At 43.4% G+C, this 18189-nt stretch overlaps 1 protein-coding gene across 2 annotated transcripts in view; it reads left to right on the forward strand.

The window, feature by feature from the left end:
• The window catches only part of CERT1 (ceramide transporter 1), a 911140-nt gene that overhangs the window by 837793 nt on the left and 55158 nt on the right, over positions 1-18189 (forward strand). For both annotated transcript variants that reach the window (XM_078675236.1, XM_078675235.1), the window contains one exon: positions 7251-7385. In XM_078675236.1, coding sequence (XP_078531362.1) covers positions 7251-7378 — 128 coding nt within the window. In that variant the 3' untranslated portion in view covers positions 7379-7385. The remainder of the gene's footprint in view (positions 1-7250; positions 7386-18189) is intronic.

Consider the following 18189-nt stretch of genomic DNA (forward strand, 5'->3'; position numbering starts at 1 on the left):
CGCCCAGGGTTACGGAACACACAGAGCTCCTAGGTTCTAGGATATCCTTAGAGGAAATCAGGGAGGCAATCTCATCACTGGCCACGGGCAAGACCCCGGGACCCGATGGCTTCCCGGACGAATATTACAAGGCGTATCAAGTAACATTGGTGCCTCACCGACATACCCTCTTTGCAGCCTCGGTAGATGCGGGGCGCCTCCCCTCCTCGCTCTGTGAGGCACATCTCATTTCGCTGCCTAAACCCAACGGAGATCACACTGACATGGGCTCGTATAGACCCCTCGCCATCCTCCCCTCCAATTACAAAATACTGGCTAAAATTCTAGCGGACAGGCTAGCACAAGCAGTCCCCTCTCTGGTGCATGCAGATCAAAATGGATTTGTACTGTCCCGTAGTACCTCCCTTAACCCACGCTGCTTCTTCCGAGTGGCAACCTATTCCACATGCGAATGGCCGCAGGCGGGCTTCCTTGTGCTTGACCTTAAAAAGGCTTTCGATTCCCTCGAATGGGATTACATGTTTGCGACCCTTGAACGATATCAGTTAGGCCCCACCTTTTTGCAGCTGACCCAGCTGCTCTATACAAACCCGACCATGAGAGTGAGGGTGGGCCCCATGCGACGGGGCACGAGGCAAGGCTGTCTGTTGTCCCCTCCCCTCTCCACTTCGCACTGGCGATGGAGCCACTTGCGGAATCCTTGAGAACCCAACTACAAGATGGCATTCCATTAGGTGACGTTGTACACACAGTCTCGCTGTTTGCCGATGACCTGTTGATATATTGCAAGGACGTCAGTCGGATCCCGGAATACCTGGCTTGTGTTCTGGGAGAGTTTGCAACTATATTAGGTTTAAAAGTTAATGCCGCTAAATCCAAGTTGTATGCCTTTGGAGCAGGAGTCTCAGATGCAGGATTTGTCCTAAACGGGGAGTGAGTACAATGGTGCCCAGACACGTTTCGTTATTTAGGCATACTAGTCTATCGGCAACCGCAGATCTCTTTGACGGCAACTTAGGCAGGATTTTAACAGCCATTCGCTCTCAGATGTGGTTTTGGAGCACACTCCACCTGACAGTCATGGGCAGAGTGGCACCTATGAAAATGGTGGCCTTACCAGGGCTCCTGTACTACTTTGCCAACCTGCCTAGTTATGTACCAGCCTCCTTCTTTTCCCAGCTAGAACGGACACCTAGGGACTTCATCTGGGGTCCCAACCGACACGCGGTAGCAATCGGGAAGTTATATATACCGACAGGTCAGGGTGTCTAGCGGCCCCTTGCTTTGAGCACTACTACCTTGAGGCTCAACGTCCCCCGGTGCCTTTATATTTGAACGTGCCCTACTGGTGCTACCGGCTGAGCCTCTACCTAAAACGGCATGCCACACCCTATGCCCCTGCTCTCCCTTTGGAAGGCATCCCCAGGGGTCCGATGACATGCAGAGCCACCGATTTGCACCATTGGCACAAAGCTGGGATACGGACCCTAGGTGATCTCCATCATGAGGGCTCACTGATTCCTTATGCGACTCTAGCAGCAAACAAGGAGCTTCTCGCAGGACGATTCCTCCTACATTGCTCACGGGTGGCCACCCTTGCAGAGAAATGGGTGATCTAGGTACTGAACCACAAATGCACCTCACCATCCAATATCTGCATGTTATGGGACGAGGCAGACACCTGATACGTTGGTTTGCTGCTTCGCTGCGTCACCACGCAGCAATTAGTCTAGACCCCCTCAGACACAAGTAGGAACATGACTTAGGACGCCAACTCTCAGATAAAACCTGGTCACAGATACTGGCCAGCCCGACCCGTATCCCACGAAATATGAGGCTCCGTCACATACAATACGTTTACACAACATCCGTACTTAACAACAGCTAATATTAACAGATATTTCCATTGAGCCGACTCTGCCTGCCCCTGATGCGCAGTCCTCGATGCAGACCAAGTGCACATGCTCTGGGGCTGCCCCAATCTTAGCACCTACTGGAGGGGAGTGGCAGATGCACTCCATGCCTGTACGGAGAGAGAGTTACCCTTTGAGTGGCAAACATATCTACTACACGTCTTTCGTAGGACACACAACACTAAGGTCACCTCCCGGTTCCTAGACCTGGGCATAGTCACTGCCAAACGGTTCATTACAAAAAGATGTAAGGCATCAGATCCCCCACAGGTACAGGCTTGGAGGTGTTCCTACATAGCGTGGGCCAGAGCAGAGAGCATAGCAATCAGGCGAGAAGAACTGGTGGGCCTCAGGAAAACACCTATAGCTGAAAATTGGGATGAGATTCTGGCAACACTGCAACGATCCACAGACCCCCCCAACTCAGTCCCTGCAGGCATCTGGCCAACACAACCAACGATGCGCACATTGCCCGCACCCATAGACCGCACTTTCGCAATCGACCATGTGCCATCAGCTAAACAACACCATCCCAATGCACCTGCGCTCCATAGCCTTATGACCGTGGTACTGCTAAGGGGCGCCTTCGGAGGCACAAATACAGTTATACATGTACTAAAACCTGCGTGACCGATCCAACCCTACTCCAAGTTCACTACCCTATATACACAGTTATTGCCACTTTAACGGCTTCACCAATCTATCTGCACTTAATTGACTTTTAAGAATAATATAATCCGCAAAATAAACAAATATGTTACATATATTGGTTATGGACAGATCTGTATTGTAAACAACCATGTGTTAAAGCACTACGAAAAAACCCGATACTGGAACACCTTTGTCGTATTTACATATACTGATGTCTATTGACGTATAATATCTACTGTCGCTACCAGCTACAGAAATGCTGTAATAACTTGTGTAAATGTTTACTAAAAACCTATAAAACAGTTTTAATCAAAAAACAAAAGGTCTGCCTGAGCATACTCATCAAGGGATCGACACCAGTCTTGGTGACAAGCTGGGGCCAGGGCTGGGAGGCAGCCGCGGCCGGCAGTGGGAGTACCTGCAGGGCGGTGATGTGGGGAGGGGCAGGGTGGGGGGTAGTAATGTATGGATTACGGAGCTTCCCAGGTAAGTAAACATTTAAATAAATAAAACGAATTTCGTTAAGTGCACTGCATCCCCAAATGCGATGCAGTGCGCGCAACAAAATTAGGCAGGCTCTCTGACCGCCAGAGCAGACAAACCCAGCCATCGATTCCTAGTGGATCATGAATGGCGCCTTCATCTGGATTGTGGTGCAAAGTCTTTTCTGAGATTAGGGAGAGCTTGGTTAGCTCTTTGCCAGTGCCGAAAACGCACAATGTCAGCACTTTTTGTGCGCTAGAGTTTCCAAGGCGACTTGTCTCGAGTAAAGCTTAAAACGCCTAAACACATCTCTGCTGATACCACTGCTATCCAGATTTCTCAAGAAGATCAAGAACTACTGTGCCTAAGCCATTTTAGTGGCTCTGGATTAGGCACAGATAGTACGATAACTCCTGAGTCCTCCAGTCAGATTGCCTATTGGGGAGGATCTTCCGTTGCAGCAACAAGGAAGGGTACTATACCCAAATGTGTCTACTCTTCACCTTCATGTGTGGAGATGGAGCGGCGACAGTTGAGGGTGTTTAATCTCCCTCCCAACGTAGGTGATATCATTCTGATAGCTAGGCATTCTTCCTCTAAAACTATCTATGTCTACCGATGGGACAAGTTTGGTATATATCTAACTCAGTCAATTCAATGTCTCACTTTTGTCTGAAGTTCTCCATTTTGTTCTTTCGCTGGACTGCCAAGGCTTTGCTTTGGACACAGTAAAATGGTATCTGCCTGCCATTTCTTTTTCCTTACGGTTGCCAGCTCAACCTTTCCTTTTTAAGTCACCTGTTGTGACTCAATTCAATCCAAATGTCCATGTGTAAACTTGGGATTTATTGTGGAGCTCCTTTAGATTGCTTTTACTTCTCACTACTTTGAATATAGCAACGAGTATTATCAGTATTGCTCAGGGACTTCTATTGATGCTGTTTCTGCCCCAAATCTAGTGAATCTGTATGTTGATCATTTTGATTCCAACTTTGCTTTCACAGAGCAAAATCCTTTTTAAATGAATATACGCTGTTGTAAGAGATAAATAGATGGCATTTTTATTATCTGGGCAGATTTGGGTGCCACCTTAGAATCCTTTATGGAGTATCTCTTTAACACTCAGAACAACCTGAAATTTGCCCACAGTGTGACCATACTCTGCTAATCAAACATGACAATAATAGGTTGGTTGATACCTTTTCAGGTAGCCAGCGCAACATAATACTCTGCTCCAATATTGGCCTCCCTTATGGTCAGTTCCTGAGGGTTCATCGGAATTGTACATACAAACGATATTTCTTTAAAGAAGCCACTATCCTATTGAATAAGCAGCTTGAGGGGGTTTTCTCAGACGGTCGGCTGGATCAGCCATGAAACATGCATGGTACAACCTCAGAGAAGAGATTCTTCAACCTAGGGAGAAAACCCAATTTGACAAGTTGGTTAGTATGTCCACATTTTGTGCAGTAACTAACAAAAGGATTAAAATTGTTAAGAAATACTGGCCTATCATCAGATGAATGGGTGATTCCTTCAAAATGTTTATGAGCCGCAATCACAATCTGAGTGTCATCGGCGTATGATAAGTTGAAACCGAAGTGTTGGATTAAAGGAGCCAGTTCCGACACATAAATGTTAAATAAGTATGGGCTCAGCGATGAACCCTAAGGGACCCCACACGGGAGCGTGCAAGGAGTCGATTTAAACTGGTCCAGGGTCACAGTCTGTCTTGTTCTTCAAGAAAGTTGATATTAAAGAAAGAGCCTGATACTTAACCCCTAATTTTTCCTGACGCTGTACCAGTGTGTCATGGTGGACAGTATTGAAGGACACTGACAGATCAAGGAGGATCAGTACAGCCGCACCTGCTTTATCCATCACTGCTCTAATCTCCTCAGTGGCCTTGATCAGTGCTGTCTCTGTACTATGCACTTGGGCGGAAACCAAACTGGGAGGGATCAAGTAGTTCATTTTCTTGAATGAATTGTGTTAACTGGTTAGTCATGATTTTCTCCACTGTTTTTGCTGGCTAAGGCAGCCTAGCAATCGTACAGTAATTACTAGTTATTGATTGTGTCCAGATTGGCTTTATTTATTAATGGAAGAATCGCTGCATCTTTCCAAATGGCAGGGAAAATGCCTAAGGAGAACATAATTCTAAATATTTTAGTCAATATGGGGCTCACCTCCCTTGCAGCATTTCTCAAAACTGCAGGAGGGCAGGGGTCTACCGGAGATCCCGATTTGATTTCCTGGATTCGTTTTTCCACAAGCTAACTAGTATGTTACTCATAACTCCTACGCATGAGCATCTGTCTTCTGATCAAGCTACCACTCTGGGAGGATCTTCTACCTCATTGACAAGGCACAGTCCTTCACCCAAATCTATGCAACTTACACCTCCATGCGTGGAAATTGAGCAGTGGCCGCCTAAAGTGTTGGATGTCATCCTCGCTCCGAGACACCGTCTCTACAAATCCATTTATGCCAAGTGCTGGGACAAATGTGTAACCTGGTGTGGTGTCAGGGGCACTGACCCTCGCAGGCAGAGCTGTCCGTATATGCTTTTGTTTTGTCTTTACTGGGTACTACAAAAGGTTATTTGTCTCCCTTTCAGCCTTTCTAGGTCAGCTGGCCCAACAGTCCTTGTTTAAATCACTTGATATGATTAGGTATATAAAAGATTTGCTACTTACGTTCCCTCCCAAACTGTTTGTGATGCCACAGTGGAACCGTAACTGGGTCTAGACATTCCTTGTGTGTGTTTTTCAGACCTATGCATAGCTGGTTGCTGCATGTCCTGACCTTGAAGACTCTTTCTCATTTCGATTACATCGACTCATCAACTGAGTGAACTACAGTGTCTTTCAGTGCAACTGCTGTGCATCACTTCAAGACAAATGTGTGCTGACGACCCGGGCAATCTTCTTACCGACCGTCATGCTCCTTTGCCCGTTCGGCAATCGATCACTCTACCAGTACTCTTTGGCCTTGTAGTGGGCACTCTAAAAGGTCGTTTGTCGGCTATTTCTGCCTTTGCTAGATGTGCAGAACCAGCTGCTCTTGTTTAACTCACCAGTTGCGATGCGGTTTAAAAAAGGTTTGACATATTCCCACCAACATTTTTTGTGATGAACCAGTGGGACTTGATCTTTCTTAAGTGTACTCCTTTGGAGCCTATGCTAATTGCTCCCTGCGTCTCTTGAATCTGACAACTGTCTTCCTCATTCCGATTATGTAAGTTTGTTGCGTGAATGAACTTACTGATGCTTTCTGTGCAACTGCCCAACACAACCTTATTCCCAGACAAATTGGTGCTGAGGAGTTCACCCATGGCTTTATTACCCTTCCGTATTGAGGTTGAGCTATTGATGACTCTACCAGCATTCATTGCTCCCCTTTACCATTAGAAAGAGGCTCCGTGGGTGAAACTCAAAAGGTCTTTGAGGTTTTATTTTTAATCTTAACAAAGCCAGTAAGTGGGTGATCAGTTGGTTGCGAGCTATTTTCTAGTGAAAAAGGGAAGCCTGTGCAGAAAAAGACCTTGTCAAGGGGGATAGTCCTCTGCTTCTAGATCTGCAACGCACTGGCCAAGAAACTACTCTGGAGGGTCTGACAGCCCATGAAAGATACTAACAGAATGATGTTGCATCCTATACTTAGAAGGAATTGCTTATGCATGATTTAATCTTTGCTTTCTCTTTTAATCAGAGGTTCTTCAGTGTCCGCACAGAGGACAGCAATTCAGATAGAGGTTCCACCATCTAAAACTAGCATTACAAACTACCAACATATTTTACAACTGAAACCCACTGCGCAAAATCTTAGTGCTTCATTTACAGAATTCTGGCTATTTGTTGTATTTAAAAGCTTGAAGTACGTTTTTAGAATCTCCAAAGGGATCATGTATGGCTTAAAATGAAGAGAAGCCATAATGTGCCTGCATGACAAATCCACTGTCAACCTCTTCATCCAATAGGTTTACATATTTTAAGATCTAGGATAGTTTTTACATCTAGTAAGAATACGGTCACAGATTTGTTTCTGCTATGTTAACAGTGGTCACGAGTTTCAACAATATCACCTGTTTCTACTTCTGTTTAAGGTGTATGCATTGAAAGAAAATGCATATTAATGAATTGTGATTGTTACGCGGAACTCATTTTTGTGAAGTTAATCATATTTTCTCTTTCTGTACAGTAAACCCTGGAGGTTGGGCACCAGCTTCAGTGCTACGGGCGGTTGCAAAACGAGAATATCCCAAATTTCTTAAGCGTTTCACATCCTACGTCCAAGAGAAGACAGCTGCTGATAGTATTCTCTTCTAGCATCAAGGTATGCCTTCTGTGGGCTCATTAAATTTGCTAAAGCATATTTTCCAGAAATAAAATATTCAAATAATGGATTGTCGATTTGTCAGAAATAAAGTAGTACATAATGCAATCTGTAGTGCATAGGTTTAAAGGGCAGAAAGCTGAACCAACATTTATTTGAGTATTGTGGCAAGGTTGAGGGCAAAAATTATTTGGGGGATAGATATTTGAATGTAAGGTCAGAGCAAAAGAAGTTTGGCTTCGCGTAAAAATGGGTTAGTTGCCGGTATATTTAAAGAAACATGTTTTGCATATTAGCAAAATGCTGTGATGCACCTATGAAGATGACAATTCAAGTGCCTGTATAAATGTAACTGGCCACAGTAGGAGTAATGCTGGCACACCAGTAGTGTTTCTGATGTATACATCTTGCTATCGAGTCCTTACTATGAATTCTCCTTCCGAGCTTCAGATGGTCTTGCAAAACCTTTCCCTAGCATAGTCTATCTATTGCTGCCAGGTGGCGCCATGAGTCTCCAAACACAACTCTGCCTTAGGCGTGACTCCCCCAAACCCCCCACCAGTATTTTAGGTGATATACAGTGTGCTGGCATGAATTCCTATTTTTCTGCACCTCATCAACTCAATCTGGAGCGCTCAGTCTGTCTCAACTACAAATTCCTCAGTTGTTAGCGATTTGGTCAGATGTCTCCTTAGAGGACCTTAAAGGTTAAACATTTCAGACAGTGCTACAATAATATGCCCTAACCATCTTCCCCTATTTAAATTGTCAATTTTAGTATGTTTTCTGGAAGGTCTATTTTCCTTGTTTCCCCCCAGTGAGTTTATCAGCGGGATTTCATTATTGTATTGACTTTCTTGATGGCATCGCCATTTAAGTTGATGCATAGTTACCCGCTTCAACTTCTTACTCTGAAGACTGCTCTGTTTTGGGCAATTACTTTTGGTTGTTGGGTCGGAGAATATGAGGTCCTCTCTGTTGATTCACCCTTTTATTTTCTACCTGGCCTAGTTGGTTCTTCGCACTTGCCCATCCTTCTTACCCAAGGTGTAATTTGCATTTCATATGTGCCAGTCTGACATCTTCCCTCTTTCACATTCTACCACGGAGGAGGAACAACTGCTTAGGCTGGACCCCAGGCTTCTGGTGTTGTACTGTATTGACCGCATGCAACAGGACAGAGTTGACAACCCAGTCTTTGTGGGCTCCATTGATGCTACAGGGAGCTAGACAATGACCAAAGACTTAATTTCCTGTTGAGTCATTGTGGTATTTACCATAAAAATAAAGAAACGGTTGTAGGTTGTTGATGAAGTTTATTCACATCAAAGGATCCCATCCATCAGGTCAAGCAGTCCGCATCAACTGATCTAGCATTGTTCAAGTCTCATCAACAACCACACTATGACCTATTGACATTCCAAATTGATGATGTAACTAGAACATGTTAAAGACAGCAGGAATAATCAAGGATATCACACATCTCCCTCCCTTGACAAACTAGACAAACTATATACATATACCATTTTAATAAATAACCAATTGAGATAATATTTCAGACTTTAGAAATATATAAACAAACTTGTAGAAATTATGAATAATTATCAAGATATTTCAGACGTTTGATAGCCCTCAGAGAACAACGACTTTGTTCTTGCGGTGGCTGTGATATGCATAAGGGAAATGAGAGAGAACAATCAAGTGAATTTGAACCACCAGCATTCTTTTCCTTGCATTCATTACTGATTTTTCCTCTCACAATAACCACCCTATTAAGGTTCCAAATACAGTGATCTTGTGTCTTCACAGCATTATTAAAAACCTTGATGACCACAATAGGCTTTAGATACTTAGCAGGATTACCACCAAATACATCAGGACGCTTAATTGCCACCCAATCTCCCATGTTTACCAAGGTTTTCTTTAACAGATTTTTTCGAATCAAAATATTTTTTCCTTTGCAGAGCTTTGAATTTCTCTCTTGATTGCAATTCTTCCTTATTGACACCTTCATCTCTACCTTCTGATCTGCAATGAATATTGACCCAATATGGTTCAAGACTAGTATTTGGAATCCTACCACGAAATAGCAAGAAAGGGGTTTTACCGGTTGTAGAATGACGAGTCATCTGTATTCTTCAACTTTTTTGAGCACTTCACACTTCCAATGAAGAAGCAACGATTTTGCTAACATAATAGTCTTTCTCAAAACTCTGTTGAACCTCTCAATCATCCCATTTCCTTCGGGATGATATAAAGCACTAGTCTTGTGGAAAATGCCATTGGAAAGAAGAAACTCCTCCATTTCTTTTGAAACTAACTGCACACCATTATCAGTTAATATTGATCCTGGCTTTCCTTCTCTAGAAAACAACTCCTTTAAACATTTAATAACAGTGCCAGTTTCAATGTTAGATAAGAAAAACACTTCTGGCCACCGGGAGTACATATCCATTATTACCAAAAGAAAGGTTTGAGATCCATTGTTGTGAATTGGACCTAAAATATCCAAAGCGATATCATCCCATGGATGTTTAGGACGCCTCCTCATCATCATAGCCTGTACTCTAGGAGACTTTGACTTATCGCTTAAACTACATGGAACACATTCACGTATTTCTCTTTCAATGAATTTATCCATTCCAGGCCACCAATAAGTGCTACGTAATCTCTCCTTAGTTTTGGTGATGCCAGTATGCGTAACATGAGCCAAATCCACTAGTTCTTTCCTGAGAGTCATAGGAGGAACCAATCTTGTACCACGGAATAATAAGTCCTTATCTACTTACAACTCATATCTGACCTACCAAAATGGACTCGTGGATTCTGATCCCAATTTAGCACTTTTCCAATTACTACGAAGCAAAGAAATAACTTCAGTTAAAATTACATCTTGTGCAACTTCATTAGACCATCTATCTTCCGTCACTTGTGCCTGGTCTAACGCACACACCCAATCATTATCATTTCCTATATCCTCGCCTTCACAGCTTTCAAGTGAAACAAGATGTGAAAGAACATCAGCTATTCTGTTCTCCACCCCTGGAATATGTTTAAGAAAAAATGAGTATGTAATGTAATGTAAAGTGCATTTTTATAGCGCAACTACCACTCCAAAGAGTATCTTGGCGCTTAACACCAACCCAGATGAAAAAGGTTGGGGGGAATGGAGGCGAACTTAGTAACAATACACTTTACACCAATGCTCTACAAGCAGCATCAGTAAGTGAAAACATCCAGGTTTTAAGCGCTTTCCTGAAGTTACTTTCATTTGACATCAATCGGAGCTGCGGCGGAAGTTTATTCCAAGCCTTAGCGCCGAGAAGGAAAAGAGATTTACCACCTTTAGTCGCCCGCTTGAATCTAGGTATTACCAACAGGTTCTGATTTGCAGACCTCAAATGGCGCATCGGCTGATAGCGATTAAAGCCGTTGGACAAGTATCTAGGCCCTTGCTGTTGGAAAGCTCTGAATGTAATCGAAAGAATCTTAAACAGGATCCGTTTACAGATCGGTAACCAATGAAGCGCCTTAAGCGCAACCGAGGCAGATGACTTACGGGGCCAGCGTAACACCAAACAGGCAGTTGCGTGCTGGACCATCTGCAGCCTGTGGAGAACGGACTTATTTGCTCCCGCATACAGGCTGTTGCAGTAGTCCAGTCTAGATATTATCAAAGCAACTGCCACCGTTTTTCTTGCTGACAAGGGAAGGAGACCAAAAAACTTCCTCAAAGATCTAATAATATGAAAACACGTACCTGCCACGGCCACCGCTTGTTGTTTAAAAGACAACTGGTCATCAAATTTAATGCCCAGGTTTCGGGCGGAAGAGATAGTATTTGGAGGGGCTTCAGCATCAGCATCAGTATTCCTGCAAACCCATGATCCATTTAGTAATGCGACCTGAGATTAAGTCTAAACCCTTTTTTTCAAAAATTTCCACCGAAGGTTTGTGATCGGTCCTAACTTCAAAATCCACACCCCATAAAAACTTCTTTCATTTTTTAATTGCCCAAAAGACAGCCAAGGATTCTCTTTCTACTACCGAGTACCTTGTCTCCGGATCTCTCAAACTGCGCAACAAAAACATAATGGTTCTCATGCCTGATGAATCTTGTTGTTGGAAAACTGCACCTAGTCCCTTCTCACTGGCATCTGTGGTAAGTATTGGCTTGAGTCTTGTAGCAAAACTCTGCAGAGAAGGAGCACCCTTTAAACTCTTCTTGACTCCTAAAAACTCATTTTCACATTCACTAGACCAATTGTAACTCACACCTTTCCTCAACAAAGATCTCATATTTAAGGTTACATCTGCAAAGTTTTTTTGCAAATTTAGCATAGTACTCCACCATGCCTAAAAATTTCATTAATTCTTCCTTGTTAGAAGGAGAGCTCATTTTGTGAATAAGATCCACATATCATCTTTTGGCTTAACTCCATAACCATCTATTTTGTGACCTAAGTAGTTTATAGAATCTGATCGAAATTTACATTTCTCCTTTTTTATAGTAAGATTACATTTACTGGGGGGGGGGGGGGGGGGATAGGATGGGGGAGGACCAAGATGGTGGGCTGACGCCGCCACGAAGCACACCGCAGGAGTGATTGCCTTCCGAACCGGGCTGCACGCTGACGAGAGGAAAAGGAAAAACATAATCGCGACATGGTGGAGCGGGAGAGCGAGAGTGTTTAGAAACTATAAACTTCAACGAACCTGACCTGCGATACTGTGGGGCTTCGACTCGTACTCGGCTCTATATTTCGGTCTCGGGGGCTGCGGATCTAAGCTTTGAGAGCCCATACTGGTAACAGGCATCACTGAAGGAAGACGTGGATTGTCGGCGCTCAGGTTGCTGCGCTGGCTGTTGGGACGCCGCTCTGCGCGCAACTGTTCTATTATTATTATTATTGGGCATTTGTAAAGCGCCTGGTGACGCCACTGGCGTGTCCCCGCGCTGTGATAAGTGGAGTGGAGTGTTCTAGGCTGACATACGGGTCTATAGCGCTTACAGTCCCGCTTATAGCTCAGACAATTTCACAATGCGGTATGGCTCCTCCGAAGAATCTCCCACGGGGACGCGAGCTGCTCGCGCCCTCGCCAATATTGAGACTGAAGATCCAATTGAAGCTACTACTACTGGTGGGAGCAAGGCTGGGGGCTTTACTGTCGGTAAGCCCATACTACGTCTTTTTCAGACAGGGAAAGCCTCTGACCTGCTTACAGCCAGTTCTACTAATTACATCGATAGCAGCAACAAATTAACAGAAGTACTGCTCGAGGCTATACCGCTGAATAAAAGCATGTCTAAAAATGTATCGCAACTTGAGGAGAAATGTAGTAGCATGGAGGTTAGCACTGATACTGTTGTTGAAAAGGTTGCTGGGACACAAATGGAAGCAGAGTTTGACATATCTATAGAGGGTAAACCGGTCACTCCTACAATAACGAACTTGTCAGATATGGGAGATATGTTGAATCAATCTCTAATAGAGCTAAGAGGTGGTGGCTCTGATTGTAGGGATGTAGCGGTTGCAGCTAGTGATGATATCAATAATGGTGTGACAAGAAACAGGATAATGCTCTAGAGGAATGGGAAGAGTTGGCATCCCATAGTGATGAGACTTCAGCGATTATTGCCGCCCTGCCCCTCTCAGTAGCAGGAGGTAGACCCACCTAGACCCCTCCGGGGAAGAGAGTGAAGACTAAACCAAAGAATAAGAAGACTCCTCAGAGGGCAGATGACTCTCAGCAGAACCTATTTCAAAATAGCATTTATGGAAAGTTTAACTCGGAGAATAGTTCTCTACGGAAGTGGGTCCAAGCAAAAGGAGGAGTAAAAAGAATGGTTTCCCGGATAACTGGCAATAGTCCTAGTGAGGACAATACAACTTGCAAAACGGCGGATAACAGCCTGGCGGCGAAACAAGGGGAGAAGGGAGATTGCCATACTGGAAAACATAGGGAGATGGGTGCTCAGCAGACATCTACTACTACAGTCTCTATCTCATTAGAAGTAACCCAGCAGTTGGATACTCTGGCTGATTCTGATCCGACACTTGCTTCAATAATGCAGTTTCTGAAAGATCAGCGGATGGAAACTCAAAAACATTTCGCACAGGCAAAATCAGATGCAGATAAGATGTCACAGCTACTACAGGAGGTTACATCAAAAGTTGGTAGCCTGGCCAGCGATATATCGGATCTGCAGCAGAAAGTGGGAGCGACAGAGCATATTGCTAGTCTCACAGATACTTTGGTACAGAAGCAGGCGATTCAAATCTCAACTCTTCAACTCAAGATCGAAGATTTGGAAAATCGCCAACGACGCCATAATCTACGCATATTTGGTATTCCTGAAGGAGCGGAAGGGGCGGACCCCCGGGCCTACCTGGTACAGCTATTCCGAAGGGCATTCCCAGATCTGTCTGATTGTGATTGGGACTCCCAACTACAAAGAGTGCACAGGTTACCAATGGCCAAGCGTAATCAGGATAGCAACCCCTCTTGTCCATTTATAGTGTTCTTCGGGAACTTTCTACTAAGGCAAGCTGTCTCTCTCAAAGCTAGACCTAATACACCAGTCACTGTGGAATCTTTTTTTGCTAGGTCGGATCTTTGTAAAATTACAATGGATAGACGATGGCAGCTCCAACAGCTGATCGACCCGCTTAAAGCCTTGGGGGCCCAAGTCTATTTACAGGAATAGGCACGTCTGAAGATTTTTAAAGATGGGCTGTCCTATTTCTTTAATGACGACCATGAAGTTAAACTAGCTATATCCATGTCGCAACTGGAGGCTTCTCAGAAAAAATGATGTTGAGAATGGGACTGTGCTATGACTATGCTCACTTTCTGCTCTCACCCCCTCTCGTTTTTCTTTCTCTCTTTTTCTTCCCCTCTTTCACGTACAATTGCTCGGATGCGGGGGGCAACTTCCTGTGGTGGTGGCTCTGGAGGGCTGCCAAGCTAGCGGCAGCTAGGGAAAGGGAGGATTCCTCCTTCAAGGAACAGGGAGGGGGGTGGGGCCTCCAGGCCCTCTCAGGTCAGAGGGAGGGTTGGAGGTGGTTTGAGGGTGGGGGGGGATTTTTTTTACAAAAAAGGACATCACTAAGGGGAAATCTAGTTATGGCAGTAGTTTGTCAGTTATTCATCATATATTGGTTTTTGTATTGTACTTTTGTAGGGTCATTTATTTTGGTAACGGGGCTTTGATAGGAAAATGTAACGCGAAATGGCTAAGATAGAATGTATGGTATTGAATGTGTCCGGTCTTAATAGCGCTAACAAACGACAACTGGTGCAGGAAGAGCTAAAATTATACAAACCACATTTGGTTTTTATGACTGAAACGCACCTGGCTTATCAAGATCGCCATTTGTTCAAACATCTCGGATACGAATTTCTTGTATGCACCTCTCAAACTATCTCTACGAAAGGGACTGCTATAGTAAAAGATGAGAGGTTTCTCTGTAAAATAATTAAGTCAATGGCTGATCCAAAGGGCCGCTGGTCAATAGCTCACATTGAAATTTCTGGCAAAAAAATATGTACTTGTGTCAATATAAGGACCTAATGTAAATGATCCGGCAATGTTTGACTTCCTTAATTTAGAATGGCTAAATTGGGAGGGGGAACGTCTGATTGTGTTATGGATCATAATATTGACTCCACTAGAAGAGTGGGCAGTAGCAAAATGAGAAAAGTCCGGGCAGCTGTACTTGAAATGGCCCGATTACCGGCGTTGCAGGATGTTTGGCGGCAGCTACATTCATTAATTCCAGGCTACACTTATTACTCTGCCCCTCATAAATCTTACTCAAGAATAGATATGGTTTGGGCATCTGAAAAATTGCTAGTGTGATCAGATATTGAAATATGTCCTCGAGTGACGTTGGACCATAACCCCATTTTGTTATCTTTTGTTGTCGATCTGGAAAATAAGTGTGTAAGGCCATTTTCTTTTCCTAGATACTTACTACCCGCCGAGAAGTATGTCTTACATATGAAACATCAACTAGAGACTTTTTTTAAATTGAATTTAGGGACTGCTTCTCCCCTGATTGTTTGGGACGCTATGAAAGCTTTTGCTAGAGGGGTGACCCAACAGTATATCTGGCGTCAAAACAAACCGAGGAAAAACAACACAGACAAGTTAATTTCGAACTTACAAAGCAGAGAGTAACAACACGCTGATGCGATTACACAAGGTCAACAAGATCAGGGCCAGCTACTGCTTCTTCTGCTAGATGCTAGAATAGAGATGAGGAAAATATTTTGTGAGAAAATTGCGGAGAAGTATAACAAACATCGCCAGGATCAATATGAGTATGGCGAACATATCGGTAAAGTGTTAGCCTTCCAATCTACAGAAGCCAGGGCTCAAACTAAAATTAAGGCAATTATAAGTGCAGATGGCACTGTCCACAGTCACATGGCTGCGATTTTAGGACAGTTCTCACTCTTTTATCAGAATCTCTATTCATCTTCTGCTGTAATTGATACAGGAAATGTAATCCCATATATCACTGAGAGTAATCTCTCAGCCTTGAGGGTAGATGAGGCAGATTTATTAGATACAGCTATTTCAGTGGAAGAAATACGAATAGCAATCTCTTAATTACCTTCAGGTAAAGCTGCAGGGGTAGATTCTCTGCCAATCGAATTTTATAAGGTGTTTAAAAATATTTTAACAGCACAGCTTTGCGCTGTTATCCAACATATTGGAATAAGGTACCGGAGTCATGGAACATGACCCAGATGTTTTTTTTCTTAAAAATGGTAAAATTCCTACGGACTGTGGATCATACCGACCCATCTCCCTCATAAACGCAGACGCAAAGATTTTTTCAAAGATCTTAGGCAATCGCCTTGCCCCAATGATGGCAGGTCTGGTATCTGATATCCAACACGGCTTTATACCAGGCAGAGACACCACATCTCATGTCAATATGGCGATTGGGTCATTCGATTATGCGGAAAAAGAGGGGGTTGGTCTCGGTACGATTCTTTTACATGCCGAAAAGGCTTTTGAAAAGGTCGGTGGGAATTTCTATGGGCTACTCAAAGTACATTCGGCCTTTGGAATTGAATTTAAAGTATTTATATAGCGCAGCGTACACCATGCGGTTTCTTGGTGCTTATGGGAGACAGTTTAGGCAGTGGGTCCACGTCTTATACTGCAAGCCCAGAGCTAAGCTTTCATATTCTGGTGCATACTCGATACCATTTGACATCCTATGTGGTACGAGACAGGGCTGTCCTCTCTCACCACTATTATTTGTCCTTTACATAGAGCCGTTTATACGTGCCTTACAAGCTGAAAAAGATATTAAACCACTAAAAACAACCTTTAGTAGCTTAAAAATAACCGCATATGCGGGCGATTTGGCAAGCCGTCCCTGGTATTGAGAGAGCGGCAATTAAATTCGGATTAGTCTCAGGATACAACCTAAACATCAATAAGACACACGTGCTTCTCAATTTCGAACCCAGCTCACCGATTTTGGGGGGCTGTACCTCAGCTACGTATCTGGGGGTAAAAATTTCTGCCAAAGTCGGTCAAATATTATCTTTAAATTACACTCCTTTATTAACTGAAACTGCCAAAATCTTTTAAAAATGGCATAAACTATCTATAGGACTTATGGGAAGATGTAATCTAATAAAGATGAAAATACTACCTAAATGTCTATATATGTTCAGGACCATTCCTCTACGTCTTTCGAACACTTTTTTTTAAAAACTGGACGCGATCCTGAGCAGTTTTATTTGGTGGTTTAAAAAAGCCAGCGGACTATCGACTTGCTTATATTACCCTATAAACAAGGGGATCTAGGGCTATCAGATTTCAGATATTATTTTTGGTCATCGTTTGCTGGACGCTTCCGCATTCTGTTAGGGATAGATCAGAGGGACTCTCTATACCGATTAATCTTGGGGGATGACGGTCTGTTTTTTCTATATCACATTAACGACCCGAACTACTTCAAGCGTGTTAAATTCAAGACCATTAGAGATTGTGTTTTTATATGGCGGGCTATGACCGCCAAAAGTACTTTATCGTTAATTCACACTAAACTCCCACTTTGGGGGAATCCAATACTACCAGAAAGTTTCCAGGATTACAGAGGTAGATCATGATCCAAGTACGGGATACTATATTTGGGTGACATGTATGATGGTGGAGGAATTAAATCATTTGAAGCTTTACAACGTCAATACAAACTGCCTACTAATCTATTTAAATATGTACAGATAAGGGATTATCTTCAGAGAAAAGTTGACCCTCATTTTATTACAAATTCACCACTTTGACATCTTATGTATGAAGAGAAAACCAAAACTCTTATAGGTAATATGTATAAGCTGTTGACTGGTTTAAAAGCCGATGGGTGTGAAAAGTTAGCATTACAATCGAGTCAGATGTTAAATCTGGCAATAACACCGGGTATGATTACACAGGCTCTGGGTAATATTTGTGACTCAGTCCATTCTGTAAGTCTGCACTCACAACAATTTCGCACAATTGGCATGTTGTATTATACACCTGAAAGGATTAGCAGATGGCCAGAGGGCAATAATAGAGGAGAAAAGACTAAATGTCCTAAATGTGGGACCCAAGCTGCAAATCGAGTACATATGTTGATAGAATGTCCGAAATGACAACTTTATTGGCAGAAGATTGGTCTAGTGATTTATAGCAAACTTGGAATCGGACCTACATTTACCACTCTGGAAATTATGCTGGGGTTTAGGGTAGATAAACCTGCTCTAGCACGATTATTTTCCACCATGATGGTAG

Source organism: Lissotriton helveticus, chromosome 2_1 (assembly GCF_964261635.1).
Source record: "Lissotriton helveticus chromosome 2_1, aLisHel1.1, whole genome shotgun sequence".
Taxonomy (NCBI): Eukaryota; Metazoa; Chordata; class Amphibia; order Caudata; family Salamandridae; genus Lissotriton; species Lissotriton helveticus.